Source organism: Trichechus manatus, unplaced genomic scaffold (genome assembly GCF_000243295.1).
Source record: "Trichechus manatus latirostris isolate Lorelei unplaced genomic scaffold, TriManLat1.0 scaffold00024, whole genome shotgun sequence".
NCBI classification, from domain to species: domain Eukaryota; kingdom Metazoa; phylum Chordata; class Mammalia; order Sirenia; family Trichechidae; genus Trichechus; species Trichechus manatus.
In genome coordinates this window covers 1123300-1133136 of record NW_004443960.1, presented here as the reverse complement: position 1 = coordinate 1133136, position 9837 = coordinate 1123300, and the positions used below count along the sequence as shown (strand labels likewise).

Sequence of the window (9837 nt, the reverse complement as noted above, 5' to 3'; positions counted from 1 at the left end):
GGCCCGGGGCAGGCCGTGGTGGAGGCCCGGGGCAGGCCGAGGTGGAGGCCCGGGGCAGGCCGAGGTGGAGGCCCGGGGCAGATGCTGAGCGTTAGAGCATACGGTTAGGTGCCACAGGATTGCTTGCATCCTACACGAAGACACAAGCTTTGTGAGAACCCGTTACTACTTTAACGGAAGTGACAGGTTATCCAGTCAGTGTCAGTTCGACACACAGAGGAAAATGTAAAAAGCAGACGTGAGTCTTAAATTGTTGAGCCGCTAAAGGACCAAAGTCCTGTAGCGCCTCCTGCCTTGGGTGATGTGATGAGGGAGGGGAGGGGGTGGCTGGGACGGGGGCTTTGGCCCCAGTGCTGGAGACCACGCGTCTGCAGAGAGCAGTCTGCGGGAGACGGTGGCAGCTTTGTTTGCCGGAGCAGTTGAGTATGAGAGTAACAAAGAGTTACCATCCTGACCAGGGCAGCCCTGGAAAGCTGGAGCCGGTGGGCGCAGCTGAGCTTGTGGGCTTGGCTAACACAGTGTTGCAAAGTGGGAGGCAGACGTGGCACAGCACCCTTGAATTCCTCCCCCAGGCTCCATCTGCCCACCCCTGGTGGTCCGCAGCACACGATCTGCCGCGTCCTGTCTGCCTGCCCCTCAGTTATTCTGCGTGCTGTGTTCTGGTCTCCCCCACCCAGGCGTATGTTCCTTGGAGAGTGGGAGGGGGCTGTGTTATCCTGGAGTGTCGCTAAGCTGAGCGGGTTGCAGAGTGCCGTCTGCGACCAGCAGCATCAGCCTCACCTGGGAGCTTGCTGGTGCTGCGCGTCCTTGGGCCCCAGCCCAGACTGGCTGACTTGGAAACGCTGGGGCGGGCCTGCACCCGCGGCTCAGCAGACCCTGCAGGGGTGCTGATGGCTGCTTCAGGCTGGGAACTCCCGGCCCCATGTGCGGCTTCTAGAATGAGCTTCATAAGCCCTTGTGGCGTGTACTTGAGTTAACTGAGTTTGGTGGGTCCACTTTTGTCTCAGGTGGGAGTTGCCAGAGGGAAGATGTACTAGTCGGGGTTCTCCAGAGAAGCAGAACTAATAAGGCACACACACATATGTGTATGTATCGAGTTCTGATAACATACATATGTATATATGTGTTGCAAATGGTTTACTGAAAGGTTGTTTGTTCCAGTCCACCCAGAGGTGCCTTAGAAGAAAGGCCTGGCAATCTATTTCCAAAAAATCAAAATCAGCCTTTGAAAACTCTGTGAATCACAGTTCTGCTCTGACACAGTCAGAATTGACTTGATGACGGCTTTTTTTTTTTTAAGTTGGTTATATATAAATGTGCATATGTATGTGTATGTGTGTGATATACACAGACTTATTTTAAGGAAATGGGTTAGGTGATTGTGGGGCTGGCAAGTCCAAAATCCATAGGCCAGGCAGGCTGAGAACTCCAGCAGGTTGTTTGTGTTACAGTCTGGAGGTGGAATCCTTCTTACTGGGAAAACTTCACTCTTGGCTCTTAAGGCCTTCAACTGATTGGATGAGGCCCACCCACGTTATGGAACGTGAATGGCTTTCCTCAAAGTCAGCTGATTTCAACGTCAGTCACATGTAAACACCTTCACGGCCACATCTACAGGAGCGTTTGACCAGAACACTTGGCCCCGTAGCTGAGCCAGGCTGGCACGTCAAATTCCCCATCACAGAGGGGACAATTGCCAGTTCTCCTGGAGACGTAAACCAAGAAAACCAAACCAGATGCCATTCCACGTGACATGCCCCACGTGAGAGCTCGCTTGGTGCTCCAGTGCCCCCCTCCCCTGCACAGCCGCTCTGGTTGCCATGGCAGTGGTGCCCCGCCGCCAGCGGAGAAGCAGCCAGCCTGAGAGAGCTTTAGCAGACATCAGCGGGGTGGTGGGCTCACGGGGGTTCACCTCCATGGAGCATCAGCACACACGCGGCCTCAGAAGGCGCCTGACAGTTTACCCTCCCTTTGGCGATGGTGAGTTGGGTGTCCACCTGGCCACAGCCGGGCAGTGCGTTCTGCAGGTGCGCTGTATTCTGGCGCCCGGACCCCTGACCCTGAGTCTCGTGGAGTTCTCAGGCTGAGCTCACAGTAGTGTGTGCGCGTCTGAAGATGGGAACTGCTTTAGTGCAATGAGCAGGAGTCGGGGGGTGACTTCTTGGCTTCCTTCCTTCACGTTTCCTGACGGTGATTTACCAGATTCACGGGTACCCGGTGGGGAAGTCACATCCATCCCCTCGAGGAAAGGCGCTTTCTATTAGAGGTTCTGGAAGGTTCTGGGACCACTGGCAATGCTTGTCTAGTAACAGTCTCACCCCGTTCTAAGCTGACCTCCTCCAGGCCATGGTGCTGACGGGCTGTCCGTCGGCTGCTGAGTGAAGTAGCTGACAAGCTCGGCGTCTTTGTGGCGGTGGCGATGGAGGAGCGTTGTACTCGCCTTGTACTCGGCAACATTGTTTTCAGCTGTGTGTACGGTGACTGAGTTCCTGCTGGCAGAATGTGAACTTCTCAGGCTCCCCACGCTGGAGAATCTGTTTCCTGAGTTCTCACGTTTCCTCTTTTCTCGAAGCTCCGGTGTTCTTTTCAGGGTCTGCCTCCACCCTCTGGGAGGGCGGGGGCAAATCTGTGAGGCCCCCGCTTGTCCGGGTACCCCGCCATGCTGGGCAAGGCCAGTGCCCCGTAAATGTCAGGGAGTGAGCTGTGCCCCTGCATTTGTAGCCAGCAGGTCAGGAGTGAGGGGGCCCTGAGGAATCCCCGCCCTTGGCGCTGGCAGCTGGCGTCTGAGGTCTTGGGGAGGCCTGGCAGTCCGCGGGACTTGAGGTCTGACCCAGCTCCGGTCAGGTCCACAAGGAAGTGCTGCATGTGCAGCTGAGTTGGAGCACAGCTGAGAGGCGTTGACTCGCAGCTGATCTCACCTGAGGCGGTTTCATGTCAGAGAAGCGGGCTTTGATTTCTTGCACTCCAACCGTGGCGCCCCCACTTGGCGCCCCCACCCGGTGCGCTTGATGGCTTCTTGCTCTCAGCGCGTGTGCCTTCGAGGACCCTGGCTGCCGCTGGTGGGGAGGGCATGCACATTGCTGTTGGGGAATCCATATACGTATACACACGTACACAGCTCCACACCTGTATTCACACCTTCTGTGCGCACACATTTATACCTGTGCTTATCTAACTGTGTTGTTAGATCCCGTCGATTCCGGCTCCTGGCGATCCCATGTGACCGTACAGCTGCCCCATAGGGTTTCCAAGGCTGTAATCTTCACGGGGGCAGATTGCTAAGCCTTTCTCCCGTGGAGATACCTGGCGGCTTTGAACCGCCAGCCTTTTGGTTAGCAGCTGGGAGTTTAGCCAAGGCCCCTGGGGAATAATATATGGTGCAGAAATCCAAAGTACAGCTTGGCTGAACCCAGCTGTGAATACAAATGGAGGATGTCACCAGCCCCCAGGAGCCCCCCATGGCTCCCCCAGCTCCCCCTCCCCAGTACTCACTGTCGTCGCCTCTGACACCCTCCATCAGCGTGGCCTGTGTCCGCAGCTCCCGTCGCTGGAGTCATGGGTGTGCGCTCTTGGGTCGAGTGTCTCAGCGTGCTCGTGAGCTCCGACCGCGCTGGTGGCTGCAGCAGTAGTTGTCAGTGCTGCGGAGGGTTCTGCTGGGTGACCGCACCACGGTTTGTGTATCCACTTCTCTGTTGGTGGAGACGTCCGGCCTTCGGCTGTGCTGAGTATGGTCGTCATGGTTAGCTGCTGTTGAGTTGCCCCAACTCTCAGCGACCCCCGCGTTCAGCCGGCCGAAACACTGCCTGGACTGTGCCGTTCCCATGATCGGTTACAGATCAGACCGTTGTGCTCCGTACGGCTTTCACTGGCTGGTTTTCAAAAGTAGAGCAGGCCTTTCTTCCTCCTGTGTTTGTGGTGCTTTTCTGGGGCCACCAGCTTCAGGCGGGCACAGTGTCCACATCCGTGTGTGCCGGAGCCCCAGACTATCCCTGCTGGTGTTTCCTTTCTGCGGCGTGAGCCGCGTCGGGTCCTGTCCTCGGCTCCTCCGTGGCCCTGCGGCCCTGCCACTGCCCGGTGAGATGCCCGTGATGCCGGTTTGCCAAGCGGCCCTGTTATGCTGCCCGTCCTCGTTCCTCCATGCCGGCATCCCCACCAATGGTGTCCAGGGCCCCCGGGTCCCCCAGCCTGCAGCCCCCTCACGGGGTCCCTGAAACAGCTGGGAGGGAGAGGCCACCGACCCCTCATCTGATAGCTGTTGCCAGGAAAAAATGACTTCGCTGAGTCTAGGGAGTGAATTTCATTTTTCCACACAGACTTTTTGGTAAATTGCACTGAAATTCGCATGACGTACTATCAGCCAGGTTACGGTGAGCTTACAGCTCAGCGGGTTCAGTGCGTTCACCGCGCTGGGAGCCGCCGCCTCTCTGCACGTGGGCATCAGAAGTTTATTTTAAAACGTGTGAAGGACGATTGGGTGGAGGTTCAGTGCGCACGCTTTGGCCGCGGTTAGTGGAGGGGTCAGTGGCTGTGGGTCGCGCCCAGTTGGGCTCTGCCTGGCACTGCTCACCCCCTGGGCACAGCGGGCTTCTGGGTGAGAGGAGCAGACCACTGCTCACCGGGTGCCGCGTGAGCCGTGGGCGCGTCGGAGCCGAGGGTGTCTTCGCCCTTGAGGACTGGGCGGGGCCTGTCCCCTCTGCTCCCCAGGTGCCCGTACCTGCACCGCACGACGGGGGACACGGAGCGCAAGTACCACCTGCGCTACTACAAGACGGGGACCTGCATCCACGAGACGGATGCCCGGGGCCACTGCGCCAAGAACGGGCTGCACTGCGCCTTTGCGCACGGGCCCCTGGACCTGCGGCCACCCGTGTGTGACGTCCGGTGAGTGTGGCGGCCGTGAGTGCCGGCAGGCGGGCGGCCGGACTGCCAGACAGGTGGGGAGCCGGCCCGCCGGCACCAGCTGTGCCGGACAGAGAAATGCTGGCAGTTACAGACTCGAGCCAGAAAGGTCTGGGTCCAAGGCCCAGCTGTGCCGTTTGCTGGCTAGGTGACGTTGGCAAGTTTTTTAGCTCCTCACCTATAAGGTGGGCCTTTGTAGGGACTGACTGAGCGAATACTCATAAAATATCAGCATGGCGCCTGTGGCGTTCTCAGGAGCCACCTGGACCAGGAGACCGTGATTATTGCTCCCTTACTATCCTCTGAGGAGCCCCTGGGGGCGCCAGCAGTTAAGCACTCCGCTACTAACTGAAAGGCTGACGTTCAAACCCACTCAGAGGTGCCTTGGAAGGAAGGCCTGGCGATCTGCTTCCGAAAGGTCACAGCCTTGAAAAGCCGTGGAGCAGTTCTCCTCTGCACACACGGGGTCTCTAGGAGTCGACACTGACTCCACGGCAGCTAGTGCTCCAGTTTCTTGTCCCCTGAGCTGTGGCTTTCTCTCTGATGAGGAGAACATTAAGTGTCCACTCCCCACTCAGCCTCTTCCTTTCATGTCCCGTGGGCAGCTCAGCGGGACAGGATGGGGAGCGGCGTCTGAGGAGGTCATTGTAGGGAAGTGGGTCCCCCCTGAGCAAAGCTCAGCCCGAGCATTTGGGGTTTGGGCATGGAGTGTCCACGACAGGGTTTGCACGATGCCAGCTGTGACCCTAGGCACGAGCAGCGTCGCAGGTGACACGTGGGCGGCTCTGTGAAGCACAGAACCGAGTCACGCTGAGCCATTTGTTTCCATGACGTCTCTGGCCATCCCGAAAGGCCCCGGCCCGTCGCAAAGCCGTAACCGTTTGTTGTTGGTTACAGGGAGCTGCAGGCCCAGGAGGCCCTACAGAACGGCCAGCTCAGTGGCGGGGACAGCCTTCCGGATCTGCAGCCCGGGGTCCTCGCCAGCCAGGCCATGATCGAGAAGATCCTGGCCGAGGACCCGCGGTGGCAAGGTAACCCTGCGCCACCACCAGACATGCAAGATGAAAGCGGGACACTTTATAGCTGTGGTCATTTTCCGCAGACCAGCTGGGTCTGTTTCTGTTCCAGAGGTGACCCACACATCAGACTTCATCATCCCCATTGACAGATGGGGAAACTGAGGCTCACTGAGTTATCATTCACTTGCAGTCTCTGGGATCAAGGGTGGACGGGCAGGATTTGAACCCAGGCCGAGTGCAGTTCCTGAGGTGGCTCTGAACCTTTACTCCGGACGCCTCTGGGTGGGGCCGGTGGTCAGCCGATCCCGTGTTGGGGAGGACCCTTCCTGGGGTGTCTGGTCCTCACGTTAGCTGCTCCCCAGGGTGTCCCGTGGCCCCCCCTCGTCCTAGCACACGGTGTTTGCCTGTGGCCCTTGGATCTGTGGCGTTGGGATCCTGGGGGGCTGGTGGGAAATACAGGTTCCTGGGCTGGAGCCCCCCATCCCTCCCAAGGGCAGGGGAACCTGTGTCTCCCAAGCTCCCTGGGAGGGTGACGGGCTGAGGTTTTAAAGAAACTCCTCGCCATCCTGGAAGCCCTGCTGGGCTCTTGTGCTTGTCTGGGCCAGAGAGCAAGAGCACTGTGGTGTTGCGGCCGCTGTGGGGAAACCCCAGGGTGCTTCCCAAGGACCCCGCGCCCGGGAGCGGTGCTGACGGTGCCCAAGCACAGGACGTCACCCTCATTATTGTTTGCGAAAATGCCTGCGAGAACTTCGCCTTTCTTGTTTTCCACCTGCCTACCTTCGACTTGGGAAGATCCCCCCAACCTCCAGCCCCTTAAGGGGGTGCTCTAGTTCCCGGCCGCTGGTGGAGGCTTCCTCCCTCTGGGGCGTCCCTGGTCAGCGTCTGTACGTCACTGTCGCCCGGCTGAGCGTGAGGATGCAGGGCAGGGCCGGTCACTCTGTGGTTTGTACTGGGTAACCTGCCGGCAGGGCCAGACATCCCACTTGATTCACGTTTCTTTTCACTCCCTGATCTGTGTCAGAAAACGGTTTCTAAGTGCTCGGAGAAAACTGGGTCTCTGACACCCGCTTCAAAGGCCTTCTTTGCAAGAGCCCTTCCAGGCTGTTGCTTCTGCGTGTTTGTTCTTCATCCGTAGGTTGTTTTATTTTTATTAACACATTTTATTTTTTTAGGGCAGTTTTAGGTTTACAGAAAAATTGAGCGGAAAATACAGAGAGTTCCCACCCATGCCGCCAGCACCGTTTCTCCTGTTATTAGCATTTAGTATTCCCTGGTGCATCTGTTACTCTGATGAACTGATACTGGTATATTGTTACTCTCTAAAGGTTACACGCCGGTTTGCTCTTAGTATTGTTACAATTGGGAATCAGTATTGATACATCAGTATTAATTACAGTCCATAGTTTACATTGGGGTTCAGGCTTTATATTGTTACAATTGGTGAATCAGTATTGATACATCATTATTAACTAGAGTCCATAGTTTACCTTAGGAGTCACACTTTGTGTTGTTACAATTGGGGAGTCAGTACTGATACATTATTGTTAACCAGAGTCCATAGTTTACATTGGGGTTCACTCTTCGTGGTGTTTAGTCCTGTGGGTTTGGACAAATGCATGATGCCCTGTGTCCACCATTACAGTGGCCTGCAGAATAGTTCCACTGTCCTGAAGATGCCCTGGGCTCCCCTGCCCATCCCTCCCCCTCCCCCCCCGAGCCCCCAGCAACCAAGGATCTTTCGCTGCCTCTGCATTGGGCCTTCTCAGGGACGTTGTGTAGTTGGAATCATGGCGTGTAGCCTTTTCAGACTGCCTTCCTGCTCTCAGCAGCGTGCATCCCAGGCTCCTCCATGTTTCCTCGTGGTGTGGTGACTCCCTTCTTGTGCTGGCTGAATGACCCCTGGTGTGTGGATGGACCACAGCTTGTCTGCCCGTCACCCACGGAGGGGCTTCCTGTGCACAGATGGTTTTGGGGGGCTTTTGACCTTGGCAGTGGAACCTCTGTGCCTGGTTTGCGATGAGCTTTCGTGCCTGCCCGTGTTGGGATGCCCTGTCCTCCTGCTGTAGCGGCCATGGTCGTGCATCTGCATTCTCTTCCCAGACGGTCGGCCGTGGCGTTTGTTTCCCGGTGTTTGTCCCTCGGCCGAAGCGGCTGCCACCCCCTCCGCATCGCGGTTGTGTCTGAGTCACTGGCCCCTGTGTTTCATGTGGGACTTTGGTCTGTGTGAGGCGCTCGGTTGACGCTTGCGGACGCTTTACGACTTCTGTTTTCTTAAAATCAGCTCTCTGGTCCCCTAAGCCCCTTGGCGCTCCGCACGCCTGCTGCGGGGTTGACATCGCTTGTCATTTTATAAGTGAATGAAGTGTGCCGTGGGCGGACGGTATCCACATCTGACATTTGAACTTGGCCGTGTGTCTTTTGTGTTGACAGTGCTTGTTCTCTTCCCCCAAACGCCAGTGTGCAAAGCTGTGGTGGCTCCCGGGACTCTGGGGTGCTGACTCCCCTGCCCTTCCTCCCGGCCTTCACCTTGTCCTTCATACCCTGGACACTCAGCCCCACAGGTGTAAATAAGATGCATGTTATTATCCAGCCCAAGAAAGGAATCTCCCCCCACTGGTTACCGCCTTTAAATACCCCCGGTTGTTGTAGGTCCCTGGGGGGTGCAAACGATTTGTGCTCAACTACTAACCAAAAGCTCGGCTGTTCGAACCCACCCAGCAGCACCATGGAAGAAAGGCCTGGCAATCTGCTTCCATTGAGATTGCAGCCAAGAAAACCCTATGGAGCAGTTTTACTTTGACACACACGTGGTCGCCATGGGTTGGAATCGACTCAGAGGCAACTGGTTTATGGGTGGTGGTGGTGGTTTTGAGGTGAAACTTCCATCACATCAGATTAACCACTAAAGTGCACGATTCAGTGGTGTTTGGTACACTCACGATGTGGTGCAGGCTACCACCTGTGTGTAGCTCCAGAACATTTTCTTCCCTGCAAAAGAAAACCCCATACCCCTTAAGCAGTCACTGCCCGCTCCCAGCCCTGGTAGCCTCTAGCCTGCTTTCTGCCTCTGGATTTGCCTCTTCTGGCCATTTCACGTGAGGCCACACAGCACTTGTCCTTTTTCCATGGGCTTCTTCCACTCAGCATGGCGTCTTGAAGGTTCACTCATGTCGTGGCATGCACCAGGACTTGGTTCCTTTTCGTGGCCGAGTATCGTGGTGTACGGATGGGCACGCTGTGCCTGTCCGTCATCTGCTGATGGATGCCTGGGCGGTTTCGGCTTCTGACGGTCGCGTGGATAGTGCTGCTGTGATCGTCACGCACGAGCTCTGTGGATTCGCCTCTTTTCCAGACACCAACTTCGTGTTGGGCAGCTACAAGACAGAGCAGTGCCCGAAGCCACCGCGCCTCTGCCGCCAGGGCTACGCGTGCCCGCACTACCACAACAGCCGCGACAGGAGACGGAACCCCCGCAGGCTCCAGTACAGGTGAGCCCGCCGGCCCGGGGCGAGGGCTCCAGTACAGGTGAGCCCGCCGGCCCGGGATGCAGGCTCCACGGTGTCAGAGCCCCTCACGGTCCCTCTGGCACACACTGACCAGGGCCGGCGCGGGCTTCATTTTGGGCGGTGGGCCTCGCTGGCCCAGGCCCCTCTGCTTCTCTGCACCCTCCCCAGCCCCGAGCACCCTCCCCGCTTGGGTGATGGCCACCCTTCCCGTCCTGGAGACCCCCCACCCACTGTGTCCTCCCAGCTCACAAACGTGGTGGGTGTGGCTCCTTCCTCCCCATCCTGGTCTCCCTCACCTGTGACCTGCCAGCCCCCTCTGGCCTCGTGTCCCCCTTGGCCGCAGTCCACCTGGCCTTAATCCCCCAGCCTCATCCGCCCCAGCCCTCTCCTTTCTCCCCTCCCCCCTAGATTCG

The 9837-nt window shown here is 57.6% G+C and overlaps 1 protein-coding gene across 1 annotated transcript in view; it reads left to right on the top strand.

Moving 5' to 3' along the window:
* UNKL (unk like zinc finger) overlaps positions 1–9837 on the top strand; it is a 33028-nt gene that overhangs the window by 4790 nt on the left and 18401 nt on the right. Inside the window, exons 3-5 of the mRNA XM_023728544.1 lie at positions 4705–4881; positions 5797–5930; positions 9271–9406. Coding sequence (XP_023584312.1) covers positions 4705–4881; positions 5797–5930; positions 9271–9406 — 447 coding nt within the window. The remainder of the gene's footprint in view (positions 1–4704; positions 4882–5796; positions 5931–9270; positions 9407–9837) is intronic.